Raw genomic sequence first — 16,940 nt, 5'->3', positions numbered from 1 at the left:
TCACAATATTTTAAGCTAGGCAATGCTATATTTTATTTGTAATTATATGGCTATGAGAACAGTTGGTGTCTTCAAATGTGCACGTATTTATTTTTCGAGAATTTTTCATTGAAAAAAGTGTTTTTGGGATCCAATGAACTTGCCAAAAATATAAATGATCATAAGTTTGATACCAAGACCAGACTGTAGAGGCATCCTTTCTTAACCGCTTTATCCATCTTTGGGTATAGGCAGTTTAGCTGTCTTTCACTTTCTTAAGTGGAGAAGTGTGGCTCAATGGTTAGAGCGGCAGACCCTGATGTGCGGGACCAGTGTTCAATTCCCACCTCAGCGGGTCTTGGGCTCAATTTCCTCGGACCTGTTAATTCTCGCCTCGGTGCCTATTCTAATCATCGGTCCCACTCTGCAACTCTGGGCAATAGCTTGCTTAATCTCCACAACGGCCCCAACAGCGCTGGGATGCCTGGCTTCACCGTGGGGGTGCCCAGGAGTGGACATTTCACAGGGAAAAGCCAGGAAGGGTTCCACAGCGGTATGAGTTACAGCGCCAGGAGAGCCTAATTGGGTAGCAGTGCGCTTTACAAATACAACACATTTACATTTAAGACAGCAGAGCTGAAAACTTTTGTGCACATTGAAGACCAGACCTAGCTGTCACTTGTCACAAACAATGCTATTCCTTACTTACTCGACCGAAGAGCTTCTGCTTGGGCAATTGTTCGGTCATTGGACGCAGGTCTTCCATTTACCTGTCCCAGTCAAGAGAGTTAGCCCTCAGTCGTCAAAGTTAGCAGAGCTGACCATTGCAAAACTCTGTTATTCCTTTCTGGGTGCAGACAATGAAGTTCTCTATGTAATGAAGACAGAGAACCCTTTCCATATCGAAGTAATACCTTGCTCAGTGCAAACAGTACATCTATCCCTAGCTTGTTGTTGGCAGCACAGCTATCCCTCACCTGACTAACAGTAAAGCCATGTGTTACTTGCCACAGAAAAAAGGGCTATCCTCTGTTTGGCTGGCTTATTTCTTTGTCTTTACATACAGCAAACCTGTGCCAATGTGTAATTCCTCATCCTTTTTAATGAGTTTACATCCCTTGTCACACTGCAAATAAGTTATGTTTTGATTGGTGTCTCTGAATTGTATGGTTTGTACATGTGATCCATTACTATACTTATTTAGAAATAGCATTATGGCTAAAGTGCTTAGCACCCTTTGGGTATTCAAGTTCGTGTTCATTGCTACGTCTCACAAATTCTGAAGTAACTAATGGTGAATGTTCCAGTTGTGACTATAAAGTGTCCTGTTAGTAACCAGTTCTGAGATATCAAAAACGTATTGAAATAACTATAGCTGTATTTTGACTTTTGATATCTTGTTAGAAATGGATAAAGACGGTGTTTTTACTTGTAACAGCTCTACTTATGCTCCTAGCTCCAGCTTCTGATGATGAGGGCAGCACAGCAGCAACTGATGGGTCCACTCTCCGAACATCTCCTGCGGATCACGGTGGAAGTGTTGGCTCAGAGAGCGGAGGCAGTGCTGTTGATTCAGTGGCCGGAGAGCACAGCGGTAAGATTCTCGTTTCCGTCTTACAAACTGTTATGCTTTAATAGAGCAGGAAAAACTGAACTTTCTTTGATTTAGAACTAGATTCTATTAGCATGCTTGACGTTATCAGATATGTAGCTGTTCAGGTTCGGGACTGCCTGTTATTTCCTTTTTTGTTGTTGTTGTTACCTTGACAACATTTGCAACTGTTAATTTGTTTTTACAACTTCCTTTAAACCAAAGTAAACAATTCCCTAGTGCTCAATAAATCTTTCTTGGCATACAGGTAATTTTTGCATGAGGAAATTTGTTTTTAAGGTACTAGTGTTTGCATATACAGGACTCTGTCCCATCTGTCTACCAATCCTATGCCATTGTGCCACCAAAGCGCCTTTTATAATGGATACTTCTTCCTGCAGATTTCATATCTTTTAATTTCTCCCAGATATCACTCTATCTAGAGTAATGTTTATTTGATTTTTATAGAAATAGCTCCTAGTCTGTGCTACTTGGCACTGCAGCAGGTCTAACCGCATCTGTTACCACTGGGAATGGAAGAAGCAGGTCATTCAAGGAAACAGTGGTTCAGTCATCAAACCTCTAGCCTGCAATATCACTGTAAGAAGATTCTGCTTAATTTAATTAAATATTCTGGGGTAGTCCCATGAACCTCTGACGTTTTTGCTCACAATGAAAAAGAGGATTACTTGTTTTTTTGGCAGTCTGGTACAGAGTCTGGAAAATAGTCCTCTTGATTACCCATGTCCATATACTAAAATTAGGCAGATGTTTCTTACAAAGATGTTGAGAGCTACAGTCTTGATGACTGAACCACTGTTCTCACTAAGTTATGAACTCTTGTACTGCTTTGGGGGGAAATATTTTTTATTAAAAAGAAAGCTTTATATTTTTAGCAAGAACTAATCATGCACTTTGGGATTTGTTTGTGCTGCTTCTCAGTAGTTTGCAAGATTGTATTATACTACCTTTTGCACAATTTAGGAGGGGTTGATGAGACAAAGGCAAGCACACTGAAAATGCTACAAAGCATCACATGCTCAGTGGCATTGTTACTGAATATGGCAGTGGTCATCTAATGGCAGGTTTTCAAGTGATGTGGATGCAAACTTTTTTGGAGAGATGATTGATCCCTCTTAGGAGATAATTTATGAGAGTAGGGCACTTTAATAGTCTGTAGATTTGGCCTCTATTGCCCCACATTTTCATCAGCATTGCTGCATGTTTTGATGTTGCACTAGACAATATGTAATCATGAACCAACTACCTCCAGAGCTGACCCCACCCCATCAATATTTCATCCAGTCCAGTGGCAGTAGTGGTTTGAGGCAGCCAGACAAAAAAATAATCATACTTTTCCCCCCCAGCTGATCCAAAATCTCTAGTTAAGTTCCAAACTATGCAAGGGGGCACATATGCCTATAAGGGATGGCAGGTTCCCAATCTATTTGGAAACATTTCAGACAACTACTTTGGACCAGTGGATCTTTTAGCTAATTCAGCTAAAAGATCTCCCTTCTCCACAAATTAACTCACTCATCTTCCCTCCTTCCTAATTCCACCCCACACAGACTCCTGGATTACTGAGTGACAATTATTTTCTTGAAATTAATATATAGGGGTACACTTTGCAGGTAAGGGATGTAGAATGCTACTTAAGATACTTCCTAATTCCAAGAAAAGGAGAGCAGTCCTGGACTTGTGTCTCCAGATGGGACTGGCATAACACACCCTTTATGCACATTACTCTCCCGAGATAGCAAGGCAAGTTGTGAACGATTACTTTACATGGAACCAGTTAAAGACTCCCCATCGGTATAAGAAAATAGATATCTCTTAATAAACTCTGTGTCCAGTCAGTGGTTTAAATTTAAAAGGACTTAACTAATAAGTAAATAAAATTGATTGCTTAAGTATCATATATAAAGAAAAGCAGAAGAATCTTCCATTACTTGGCCCAAGTTAAAGCCTATGGGGTATCTATAGCTCACCCTCTGTGGCCATTCCAATTCTGGTTAACGTTGAGCCCTATGGTGAGTGCAACCTTGAGGCATTCTTCAGGCTGACTTGGTCTTATAGGTGTTAAGGATCCCTAGAAGAATGAAGGGTTGGTTGATTAATAGATTATAGGCAGCGATACCAGTACCCAGGCTTTATTTTGATTTAGTAACCTGTGCTACCCAAGGCTGCTCACATATAAAATATCGATCCTTAAAATAGTCCCTAGTTCCGTGTTAAAAAGAGTAATACTTATTATCCAAAAATCCTTAGCCCAAACAATCACCCATATTGTTAGGTGTCCTAACAAAATAAAAATTAGGATGCCTCTGTTATGCCTTTGGTGATCCTGTGTTTAGTCAGCCACACCACCTTGTCTACTGCCATTCAGAATCCACTTAAGGACCCACAGTACTTTACCTTTTAATTGGCCTGAAGAGGTCACACTCAAAGCACAGATGCCACTCCTGCTTCAGGTTACAGCCCCCGTTAAAATCCCGGTAGTCCACTTCATGGTCAAAGTCTTCTGGTAAGTCGAAGTCCAGACATAAGCGCAAGAAAGATAACTGGTATCTGAATGAAACACGTTAGTTAGATTCCTCACCTTAGAATATCCCCAGGCGTCCGGCTGGATCCGGAAAGATTTTTCTTCAGCAATACCCTTGCGCGTTGCTAGGCGTCGTCTGCGGCTCCACGTCCGTCGCGGGCGTCATGATCGCCGGGATGACGTCATCGGAGTTCTTAGACACCGCCCTCGCGCGCTGACGTCAGTTATTCTTTTTTCCGCGCCAGTAAGCGCCGATCCGGGAAGAGCATACCCTTTTAGTCACTTTTTGACCAAAACTTTTTGAACTCTTTTGGTTCTATTCTCGTCATCGACTCTGGTGCCGGTAGGCATGCCTGGCTTCAAGGCTTGTGACTCCTGTCACCGACTGATGTCGGTCGCGGTTCCTTTATTGCCTTGGGGCTGACCACGATGCAGAGTCGTGCCTAGACTGCCGGCCTTGACTTCGAAAGCTAGGCAGGAGCGGTCCCGCAAGCTACTCGAGTTCCGGCAGTCGGCTCCGCGCCGTTCAAGGTCCCGGTCGAGGAGGAGGTCGAGGGACCGGTCGCGGAGCCGCAGTCACAACCGCTCGTCGGGGTCCAAGTCTTCGAGATCCGGTAAGTCGAAGCACAGCAAGAAGTCGAAGAAGCGACATCACTCTTCTGGCTCCCCTCGCCAGTCGTACGACTCGGCTGAGGGTTCGGGTGGCACCACCCGCGCGGCTCCGTCGCCGCAGGGGTGCCGTCCGTCCCCATAACCTCCGCTCCCTGGGACTGACGCGACTCTGGCAGAGGTCAGTGCCTTCCTCCTGGCCATGAGGAACCTGGCTCCACCGTCGACGGCTGCCGGCGCGCCTTCGGGCCCTGCATGCTCAACTGGGAGGCCTAGCCAGCCGGCGGCTCCGGCGCCGACTCCGATCCCGACGCCGCAGGTCCCCGAGGGATCCAGGCCTGGATCCCTGTCTGCGCCGATCAACCTCACGACCCTTCCGCCGGCGCCGATTCCTCCTGTGCCACCCCCGGTGCCGCCCTCAGACGACGCCGTTCCCCGGTTTAGTCACGGTCCGGGGCCCGGTGTCGGAGCGGCGCCGTCCGGTGCCGCACCCAACGCCGATGAGTGGCAATTTCATCTTCCACCCGGCTCCGATCATTCCACCTGTATATCAGGAATCGGATGACAGTGATGACTAGGAGGGGTCTGAGGACCCTCTGGCCCGGCAGAGCCAGTTATCTCAGGACTGGGCAGACGAACTGGGGGATGCCAGTGGTCTTGACACCTCCCCTGACACTGGCTTCATCTCTCCTCCGAACGTGGCTACGGAGTAAGGTGCTGCATTTTCTGTGGTGCTGCGCAAGGCAGCCGAAGCCCTTGGGCTAGAGCTGCCTGCTGTGGCCGTGAGGACAAACCTCCTCACCAAAGTGCTTCAACCGTCAGCAAGCTCCTTGGAGCCTCTGCTGCAGTTCAGTGAAGCACTCATTGACGTTCTGAAGGGCACCTGGTCCAAGCCCTCCACAGTTCCTCCTGTGGACCGGAACTTGGCCTGGCGCCACCGCCCTGCACCGGACAACCCCAGTTATCTGAAAGAAACACGTTAGTTAGATTCCTCACCTTAGAATATCCCCAGGCGTCAGACTGGATCCGGAAGATTTTTGTAGCAATACCCCTTGCGTGTCGCTAGGCGTCGTCTGCGGCTCCGCGTCCGTCATTGGCGTCGTGCGCCGGTATGACGTCGTCGGAGTACTTAGACGTCGCCCTCGCGCGCTGACGTCAGTTCTTTTTTTTTTCCGCGCCAGTAAGCGCCGTTCCGGGAGAGCTACCCCTTTTAGTCAATTTTTGACTAACTTTTTTGACTCTTTTTGGTCACTTTCTCGACTCTGGTGCCGGTAGGATGCCTGGTTTCAAGGCCTGCGACGACTGTCACCGACTGTCGGTGACCGATCATCACCGCCGGTGCCTGTACTGCTTGGGCCTCGACCACGACGCGGAGTCGTGCTCCGATTGTATGGCCCTGACCTCAAAAGCTAGGCGGGAGCGGTCCCGCAAGCTTCTCGAGCTTCGCCACTTGGCTCCGTGCCCCTCTCGATCCCGGTCCAGGAGGAGGTCCAAGGATCGGTCGCGGAGCCGCACTCGACATCGTCGCTCGTCTGGCTCGAAGTCTTCGGGTAAGTCGAAGCGCTCCAAGAAGTCCAAGAGGCGACACCGCTCTTCGGACTCCACTTGCCGGTCGCGCGACTCGGCCGAGGGTCAGGGTGGTTCCACCCCCGTGGCTCCGCCGGAGCCGCGCACGTCCCCATACCCGCCGGTCCCAACGCGACGCCGGCGGAGGTCAGTGCATTCCTCTCGGCCATGAGGAGCCTGGCCCCGCTGTCGACGCCCGCTGGCGCGCCTTCGGGCCCCGCGGACTCGACTGGGCGACCTTGCGCGCCGGCGGCTCTGGCCCCGGCGCCGTTGGAGGCTCCGGCCCCGACGCCGCAGGTCCCCGAGGGGCCCGAGCCCGGGCCCCCGTCGACGCCGGTCGACCTCGTCACGCCTCCTCCGCCGGCGACGACACCGGTGCCGACTCCGGTCGACGTCGATCCCCGGTTCAGCCCCTGTCCGGTCCCGACGCCGATGCGGCGCCGCCCGACGCCGCATCCGACACCGCTGGAGACACATTTTGTCTATCGACCTGCTCCGATCATTCCTCCTGTTTACCAGGAATCGGATGACGGGGGCGACTGGGAGGGGTCCGTGGACCCTATGGCCCTTCAGGGTCAACTTGTACAGGACTGGGCAGATGAACTGGGGGAGGCCAGTGGTTTGGATACCTCACCGGACACTGGATTCATCTCTCCTCCGACTGTGGCTTCGGAGGAGGGTGCAGTTTTTTCTGTGGTGCTGCGCAAGGCGGCCGCGGCCCTTGGGCTTGAGCTGCCTGCCGTGGCTGTGAGGACTAACATCCTCACTGAGGTGCTTCAGTCTGCCGCATGCTCCACTGAGCCTCTGCTGCAATTCAATGAGGCCCTCATTGATGTTCTGCAGGGCACCTGGTCCAAGCCCTCCACAGTCCCTCCTGTGGATAGGAACGTTGTCAGGCGCCACCGCCCTGCTCCGGGCGACCCCAGTTTTCTGTCCCAACACCCCACCCCCGAGAGTCTGTTTATCCAGGCCTCTACCTCCCAATCCTCCTTCCCGTCCGCTCCTCCGGACCGGGATTCCAAGAGACTGGAACAGTTCGGTAAAAAGCTGTTCTCCTCGCTCAGTTTGGACCTGCGGTCTTTGAACACCGCCGGTCTCTTGGACCGTTATTCCCACTCTCTGTGGGATACGGTGGAGGACGTGCTGCCACTGTGCTCGGAGGAGGCCCGGGCACGGCTCTCCTCGGCTCTGGCCGATGGGAGAGATGCAGCGCGCCATGCCATCCGATGTGGGCTCGACACTACGGACTCGCTGGGTAGGGCGATTTCTACCACGGTGGCGCTTCGACGTCACGCCTGGCTGCGGTCCACGTCCTTTTCAGGGGATGTCCAGAGCACTCTCATGGACATGCCTTTTGATGGCGCTCGCCTTTTTGGTGAGAAAGCGGACAGTGCGCTGGCTCGCTTCAAGGACTCCCGGGCTACGGCCAAGTCCTTGGGCCTCTCTGCCCCGCGGCCACAAACTTCCGCTTTTCGCTCCTTTCGTGGCCAAGGAAGGGGCACCTCCTCACGTCCGCCTAGCCACCGGCCGCAGAACCAGCCTGCACGCGATCGCGGACGTGGTTTCCGCCGAGGCGGTACTGGAGGACAACGCGGTCAGTCCACATCCACCCCGGCAGCATCTGCCTCAAAGCCTTCCTAGTCCGAGCTTTCAGGCCCATTCCTCGCCAGTGGGGGGCCGGGTTCGCCATCACCTGCTCCACTGGCGTACCATCACTTCGGACAGGTGGGTGCTGCAAATCGTCCGAAGGGGCTACTACCTCCCCTTCGAGACGACCCCTCCAGCCATGCCACCACAGCACCACCGTATCTCGGAGGATCATTTGAATCTTCTGCGAGAGGAAGTTTCTGCCCTCTTGGCCAAGGGGGCCGTCGAGCGCGTTCCGAGCCCAGAAGTAGGTCGTGGTTGTTATTCCCACTACTTTCTGGTTCCCAAGAAGGGCAAAGGGGGCCTACGCCCTATCTTGGACCTCCGGAACGTCAATGCCTTCCTCCGGAAGGAACGGTTCAAAATGTTGACTTTGGCTCAGGTTTTAGCTGCCCTAGACCCTGGAGACTGGATGGTAGCGTTGGACTTGCAGGACGCCTATTTCCACATCCCCGTCCTGCCGGCCCACCGGCGTTACCTGCGGTTCACGGTGGGTCAGGAGCACTTTCAGTTCACCGTGCTCCCCTTCGGCCTTACCAGTGCCCCTCGGGTGTTCACGAAAGTGATGGCGGTGGTCGCAGCTCATCTGCGCAGATCAGGGGTTCCAGTCTTCCCCTATCTCGACGATTGGTTGTTGAAGGCGGGCTCGCCCCAGGCAGTCTTCTCCCACCTCCGGACTACGGCGGATCTCCTGCATTTGCAGGGGTTTTCCATCAACGTACCGAAGTCACACCTGAGCCCCTCTCAGAAGCTCCTCTTCATCGGAGCGGTTCCCGATTCGGCGCAGTTCCGGGTTCATCCACCGGAACAGCGGGTCCGGGATATACAGGCCCTGATTCCCATCTTTCGGCCTCTATCCTGGGTTTCGGTCAGGCTAGTGTTGCGGCTTCTGGGGCTGATGGCCTCCTGCATCCTACTAGTGCATCATGCCAGGCGGCGCATGCGGGCTCTGCAGTGGGACCTGAAGTTTCAGTGGGCCTAGCATCACGGCAACCTGTCCGACCATGTCTTGATCTCAGAGGGCACTGCACAGCAGTTGCAGTGGTGGCTCACGGACCGTGATTGGGTCACGGACAAGAGCCTCTCCCTACCCCTACCGGAGCATGTCGTAGTGACGGACGCGTCCCTCCTGGGATGGGGTGGCCATATGGGAGAGGCGGAGATCAGAGGCCTCTGGTCTCCGGCGGAGTCTCACCTCCACATCAACTTGTTGGAGCTCAGAGCGATCCGACTTGCACTGAAAGCCTTCCTTCCCTCTGTCCGGGTAAGTGTCGTGCAGGTGTTCACGGACAACACCACCGCCATGTGGTATTGCAACAAACAGGGCGGGGTGGGGTCGTGGACCCTTTGTCAGGAGAGGCTCTGCGCATCTGGACATGGCTGGAACGCCAGGGCATCACCCTGGTGGTTCAACATCTGGCAGGCTCTCTGAACGCCAGAGCAGACGAACTCAGCCGCCGGTGCATGATGGATCACGAATGGCGTCTGAACTCCGAGATGGCGCAAGGTCTCTTTCAGGAGTGGGGAGAGCCTTGGTTAGATCTATTCACCACCGACGAGAACGCGCAATGTCAGCAGTTCTGCGCGTTGGAATTTCCAAGGCGGCACTCGCTCGGCGACGCTTTTCGTCGCGAGTGGAGTTGCGGTCTGTTGTATGCCTTTCCGCCTATACCACTTCTGCCCAGAGTGCTGAAGAAGATCAGGCGCGACCGGGTCCAAGTCATCTTGGTGGCTCCGGATTGGGCACGAAGGTACTGGTATCCCGAGCTACTCAGTATGTTGTCCGATCTTCCGATACTTCTGCCCCTTCGGGAGGATCTTCTGTCGCAGCAGCAGGGGACGGTCCTCCACCTGAACCTGTCCAGCCTCCACCTCCATGCGTGGAGATTGAGCGGCGGCAGTTGATGCCATTTGACTTGCCTCCTGAAGTCTGTGATATCATTCTGGCAGCCAGGCGTCCCTCCACAAAGACGGTATACGCCTGCCTGTGGAACAAATTTGTGGCATGGTGCACAGCAAAGGCTGTGGATCCCCTTTCCGCCCCTCTTTCTGAGGTTCTCCTCTTTCTTCTTTCTTTGGCCCAGCCTGGCTCTGCCCTGGACACCCTGAAAGGTTATCTTGCTGCCATCTCTGCCTTCTTACGGCTTCCTGATCAGCCCTCTTTTTTCAAGTCCCCTGTAGTGTCACGCTTTCTTAAAGGCATTACTCACACGTTCCCTCCTGTCCCTTTCGTAATGCCTCAGTGGGACTTGAATCTTGTCTTAACATTTCTGATGTGCGCTCCCTTTGAGCCTCTTCACAATTGTCCTCTTCATCTTCTGACTCTTAAGACTGCTTTCCTGGTAGCCATCACCTCGGCTAGACGGGTGAGTGAGCTCCAGGCTCTATCGTCCAAGCCTCCTTTTCTCTCTGTTCATCCGGACAAGGTTGTCCTTCGGCCTCGTCCTTCCTTTCTACCAAAAGTGGTGACCCCCTTTCATCTTGGGCAATCTGTCACCTTGCCCACCTTCTTTCCGCATCCTTCCAAAGAGGAAGAGCGGCTCCACCGTCTGGACCCAAAACGTGCGCTCTCCTTTTATTTGGACCGCACGAAACAGTTCCGAGTGGACTGATGTATCTGTAAGAAACATTAGTTAGTTAGATTCCTCACCGACCCACCCATCCTCCCCGTTTCTGCGAACTGACATCTAGGGTTAAGGCTATCCTTTTCAGGGCCCTAGATTCTTTGGCACCAGTGTCGGTCTCTTGCATGGCTCTGCGTTCCTGGCGCGGAAAGCTATGTACAAGAACTGACGTCAGCGAGCGAGGGCGGCGTCTAAGTACTCCGTCATTCCGGCACACGACGCCAACGACGGACGCGGAGCCGCAGACGACGCCTAGCGACGCGCAAGGGGTATTGCTACAAAAGTCTTCCGGATCCAGTCTGACGCTTGGGGATATTCTAAGGTGAGGATTCTAACTAACTAATGTTTCTTACAGATACATCGGCGTGGACTGAGAGTTGTGCTTCACCTCGCCTCCCCCACCTTAGATTTGGAGTTTGCAGAGATGTGGGCACACCTCTCTTCCTATATTGTTTTTCCCTCCGGTTTTCCTTTCCAAAGTGGGGATCAGAACCGGTGGGGACCAGTTGCTGAGGGCAGCAAGTGGCCTGGGGAAGCTCACAAGGGCGGCAAGCCTTTGAAGCTTCCCCTTCGTTAACCCTGTCCATCCTGGGGGAGGAGGCTTGGCAACTTGTCCCAGGATGTGCATTGTTTCAGGCCCCAGACTCTCGACCCAGGGGTACAGAAACATATATGGTGGTGTCAGCTGAAAGCAGCCACTCAGCCAGTACACTAGAGGTGGGTTCGTTTTCACGGGACATCTCTAAGATGCCCTCTGTGTGCATTTTCATTAAATCCCACACTGGCATCAATGTGGGTTTAATGTACTGCGAAGTTTGATACCAAACTTCTCAGTTTTCAGTGTAGCCGTTATGGTGCTGTGGAGTTCGTAATGACAAACTCCCAGCACCATCTACTCTTAATGGCAGCACTGCACTTACAATGTCTAAGAATGGACTTAGACATTTTAGGGGTACAGGGCTCATGCACCTGTACCCTCACCACTGGTATAGTGCACCCAGCTGCAGGGGTGACTGATCTATGCCTGGGCAGTGGGTTGTAGGCATGGCACTCCGGGATCTGTGCCATGTCGACTCCTCACTTTGTTCTACACCAAAACACGCAGCCTGCAAAGGCAGTGTGTGTGTGTAGTGGTACAGGACCTCTAAGGGTGGCACAATAAGTGCTGCAGCCCTTAGAGGCCTTCTCTGGTCACAGTGTCCTGGGTACCTGTGGTGCCATTTACAAGGGGCTGACCTGCGGCCAGAGATGCCAATTGTGTTTAGGCTTTAAAGCAGTTTTAGAAAAAGAACATAGGCCCTGGGTACCTGATTAGCAGGAGCCCAGGGCACACTCAGTCAAAGTACATCAGCAATTCAGCAAAAAGTGGGGGCAACCATGCAGAAAGATGGCACTTTCTCACAAGGGTCGCCTCCTGCTGCAGGGGGCTCCTTTGCTTGCTCGGGTCAGCTCTGACTCTCCTGCTTGTGGTGAGTCCCTTGGAGCTTGCTGGTCCCAACCTTGCTCCTCCTTAGCTTTCCACGCCTGTTGCAGCTGCTGAGGTTTGTTGCTGCTCCTGCAGGACTCCGACCCCCTGGTTCTCGACTTGCGATGTGAAACAGCTCATGCACGCCTCAGTGTTGCCTGGTCCTCACAGCTGCAGCAATAAGGTCACTGTCTACCTGAGGTGTTTAATACGGGTTTTAAATGAGACGTTTATTTCACGCACAATTCAGTTGTTTTCACGGATGCCACATGAAGCAGCCATGCGGCCGGTTACAGTATTGACACACTGTGAATACAATTTTTACATCCGCGATGGTGTAAGTTTATTGGCAAACTTTGTTTTTTGCACACGGTTTAAGTCTATATGAGCCATGATTTATGAGTGTACTTTATTATTTAATTATTTGCACAACCTCCTGTCTTTCACATGCATGTAGCACTTTGGCATAATCGGGCAGAATGCTTGATGGACACTGCTCATACACTTTATGGAGTGCACAGTGGTTTTCTTTATTGCAAGTGTTATGTGATTCTCTATGATTCTGATGGGCTCTGCTTACATTTGTTACCCCTGAAAAAGCGCTATCCAGCCCAAAATGCATTGGGTTATATACCAACATGGCTACCGAGGATATATTGTGAATTCTGTCGTGCTAGAAAGAATAAAAGCCTGGATGGGCACTTCTTTGGCATTTTTAAGGTTGGAATTTCCATGCCTCTGTTTTGAAAATCACTGAAAAACATCAAATGAACTCAGATTTACTTGTGTTACTAATATTGAAATGCAGTGCAGCTTGTTTTTGGTACGTGACAACGCACCACACATTCACTGTTACACAACTCGTGCCCCTGGGACAGAGCACGCTTCTGGGTAGCGCACCAAATCATGATTGGATCGTGTTTACAAAGTTTAAATTGATTAAAAAAATTGGAGTGCATCCTATCATTTCCTCTCACATCCCTGTGTGCCATGCCCACATATGGTGCCTGTGGCATAGGTAAGTCACCCCTCTAGCAGTCCCCACAGCCGTAAAGCAGGGCATACTATGTCACAGGTGAGGGCATAGCTGCATGAGAAATATGCCCCTATAGTGCCTGTGCCATTCACAGACATTATAAGTGCAGTGATGCCATATTGAGTACATGGGCTGGGAGTTTGTCATTAGGAAAGCCACAGCTCATGAGGGCTTTACAGAATGCTAAGAAGTTTGGTATCAAACTTCTCAGCATAATAAACCCACACTGATGACAGTGCTGGATTTATTACAAAATGCACCCAGAGGGCATCTTAGCGATGACCCCTACAAACTGCCTCATGTACAGCTGACTGGTCTGCACCAGCCTGTCACACTCTGATATGTTTCTGACCCCTTGAGGTGGGAGCTCTTGTGGGTCAGGAACAAAGCCTGCTTGGGGTGGAGGTCCTTCTCACCTACCCCCAAGCAGAAACAGCATTCAGGGTGTTGAGCCTCAAAGGCTTCCTGCCCTTTGGTATGCTAGCCAGGGCCTCTCCAGCTAGTGGAGTTTTCCGCCCCTCTGACCAAGCCCCACTTTTGGTGGCAAGGTCGGTCGGCTGGAAAATTAGTAAACAGGAGAGGTGTATTCCCTCTCTGCCTGGACCACCCCGAAGGTGTATCAAGCTGAAGTGACCCCCCTTCTTAGAAAATCCTCCGTGTTGGATGGAAGGAAGTTAGCCAATAGGATTAGGGGATAGCCCATCCCCAAAGTGAGGGAAGAAACAAAGGGTGTTAATAAGACCTTTCCTGCTGTCTGCAATTTCCAGAAACCAGAGAAAGACTGCCTGCACTTCACATGGCACCCGATTATCCTGAGGACAGTGGCCCTGTCCTCAATAAAACCACTCCAAGGGCTCCAGATCCAGCTGGAACCGCGACACCTGCCTACTCTGCACCCGATGTCCATGGGCGGAGTCTGAGTGGCTCACATGTCCAATGAAGTCTTCTCAGCGATCCTAACCATAAGTGGCTAACCTCTCCTGGACTCCAAGAAGACACCTTCAGCCTCATCTTGATGGGTACCCCTGACTGCGACCGGCTCTGGTAAAGAAGTTGAGACGTCTAAAGGCACCCCTACATTCTCAGCCCCCTGACTTTGGGGAGCTCAGCCAATGGTGCCCATGCAACTGAGATTCCCCATCCACGTGCATTGAACGCCCAATGCTGATTTGCACCCTGCACCCAGCCTCTCCTGTGCCGCTGGTTTAGGATATGTGCTGCCATGTTCCCTGCTGCCTTGAAACCGCGGGATCCTACCTGCAGCTAGCATCTCTGTAGGTGCCCCCATTCCCTATTGACTAACATTGGGCCCCGTGACTTCAGCACCCAAACGCCACAATGCAGGTGGGGGTGCAGTGCCTACCTTGATCTGATCCTTGCCCAGTTTTGGTCTAGGTCCCCAAATACTTGATGTGTAAGTAGAGTACTTACCTGTAAATGTGCATATCTGATAGAAATCTAGCCGCAGATTCCTTACCCGTGAACTTACAGGCGTCAGGCTGGATCTGGAAGATTTTGATAGCACTATGCCGAAAGCTTTGAGGGAGTTGTCCCTATAGCTGGTTGCAGCCGGGCGTCACAGAGATCTCCCCATAGATCTTGCTCCTGTAGGAAAGTGCCTCTTTTTGCATGGTTAACCCCAACTGTTTGCCTGACAAATGATGCAACTTGACTTGATGTGCCCTGGTCCCTGCCAATCAAGTTCTCGGGGCCTGAGGTCTTTTCCAAAACTGTACATTTGTACCCACAATTGGCACCCCTCTGGCCACAGGTCAGTCCCTTGTAAATGGTACCAGGGGCACCAAGGGCACTGTGACAGGGAAGGCCTTTAAAGGCTGCAGCACCTATTGTTACACCCTTAGAGGCCCTGCACCTTAACACCCACTCACTTCCGTTGCAGGCTGCGTTTTTTGGTGCAGAGAAAAGTGAAGAGTTGACATGACACACATCCCTGTGTGCCATGCATACAACCCACTGCCTGAGGCCTAGGTAAGCCATCCCTCTAGCAGGGTGCACTAACCCAGCGGTGAGGGTACAGTGGCATGAGCCCTGAACCCCTACAGTGTGTAAGTCCATTCTTGGACATTGTAAGTGCAGTAAAGCCATAAAGAGTATATGGTCTGGGAGTTGCTCATTACGAACTACACAGCTCCATAATGGAGTTACTAAAATCTGGGATGTTTTGTAGCAAACTTCTCCGCAAGTTAAACCCACACTGATGCCAGTGTGGGATTTAACGTAAAATGCACTCAGGGTATCTTGGAGATGTCTGCCGAAAAATGACCAGCTCTGGTGTGGGTCCTGAATGGCTGCCCGCCATTTGCCACCACCAGTCAGGTTTCTGGACCCCAGGGTAAAGGGCCTCCGCTCTATGGGTCCAGAAACACCCATTCTGGGCAGAGGTGTCCTGCATCCTCCCCAGGATGGGCTGGGTCCACAAAGCGGAAGCTTCAAAGGCCTGCTGCCTTTGTAAGCTGTCCCTGCCTTTTGCTGCCCCCAGCAACTGTCTACCACCATTTCTGACTCCCGTGTTGGGCTAGAGAATAGGCTGGAAAACCAAGTTAAAAGTAGAGGTGTGCCCACCTTTGCCAATCTCACCTCTCAGGTGGGGGAGGCGAGGCAAAGCACAATTCTGTCCCCTCCATTTTGAAGATGAGGGGACCCAGCCAATTGGGGATATGTCCATGCCCCCCTCTCATTGAAGGTTGGCATAATAGGGGGTGTACCCACCCCAAGGAAAGGACCCATTGGTCCTGACCTGCACACTCCTTTAACACCCCTAAATTTAGCATTTAGGGGCAACCCTAAACCTTGCCTCCTCAGATTTGAGGAAGAAAGGAGTACCACCTAAAAGACATGCTGACCTAGGAAGAAGAGGACACCAACTGCAGGCCCGGGCTGTCCTTTTCCAGGCTGTCGGTGATGAAAGAGATGCAGCAAAGTTTGCCATATGCTGTAGCTTGGACACAACAGACTCACTAGGCAGAGCGATTTCCACAACGGTGGCCGTTAAGCACAACGCTTGGCTGAGAACATCTAGCTTCTCAGGGGATGTCCAAGCCAACCTTATGGACATGCCCTTTGATGGATCTCATCTAATCTGAGACACAGTGGAGGTGGCTCTATAGCATTTCAAGGAGTCGCGGGCTACGGCCAAGTCATTTGGTCTCTCAATGTCATCCCGGTCTGCGTCATCCTTACGCGGCTATGGAAGGGGATTCCAACCATGCCAGCCTTACCCCAGCCAGAGGACTGCACAAGTTTCACAATCTCTGCGTGGCCGTGGAATGCGGTTCACCCCGGCCCTGCTGGTCGGGAGGCCAGAAGTCAGGTGAGGCAACAGCCCTTTCCCCCTCCGGCTCCAAACCTTCCTAGTCCAATCATTCCAGATTATGGGCATCCAGTTGGTGGCAGGATCCGCCATCACCTCCACCACTGGCTGGATATCACCTCGGACAGGTGGGTGTTGCAAATAGTCCGAAGGAGCTACTCACTCCCCTTCGCAACTACCCCTTCCTCCATGTCTCCAACTTAGGATCGGCTCACTGAGGATCACTGTGCCTTAATTTGCTAGGAAGTCAACTTTCTTGGCCAAGCGATCTATAGAGAGGGTTCTCAGTCCAGAAATAGGCTGTGGCATCTATTCCTGCTATTTTCTGATTCTAAAGGAGGACGGAGGCCTTCGTCCTATCCTCGACCTTGAAGCCCTCAACTGCTTCAGGAAAAAGGAAAAGTTCAAGATGCTCACTCTTGCTCAGGTCCTGTCTGCCCTGGACCCGGGAGACCTGATGATAGCGATGGACTAGCAGGACGCCTATTTCCACATTCCCATCCTGCCTGCCCATCGCCGCTGCCTGCGCTTTACGGTGGTTCATTAG

General features: G+C 51.9%; 1 protein-coding gene across 14 annotated transcripts in view; it reads left to right on the top strand.

Annotated features, from left to right (window-relative positions):
* Positions 1–16,940, top strand: part of UBR4 (ubiquitin protein ligase E3 component n-recognin 4) — a 1,980,383-nt gene that overhangs the window by 1,400,542 nt on the left and 562,901 nt on the right. For 5 of the 14 annotated variants that reach the window (XM_085609056.1, XM_085609053.1, XM_085609051.1 and 2 more), the window contains one exon: positions 1,442–1,573. In XM_085609056.1, the coding sequence (XP_085465182.1) occupies positions 1,442–1,573 (132 nt within the window). Of the gene's footprint in view, positions 1–1,417; positions 1,574–16,940 lie in introns of all 14 variants that reach the window. The other 9 variants (XM_085609055.1, XM_085609050.1, XM_085609047.1 and 6 more) reach the window with 2 other exon arrangements.

The sequence above is a fragment of the Triturus cristatus genome, chromosome 1_2, assembly GCF_964204655.1.
Source record: "Triturus cristatus chromosome 1_2, aTriCri1.1, whole genome shotgun sequence".
Taxonomy (NCBI): Eukaryota; Metazoa; Chordata; class Amphibia; order Caudata; family Salamandridae; genus Triturus; species Triturus cristatus.
This window is presented reverse-complemented; position numbering and strand designations above follow the sequence as displayed.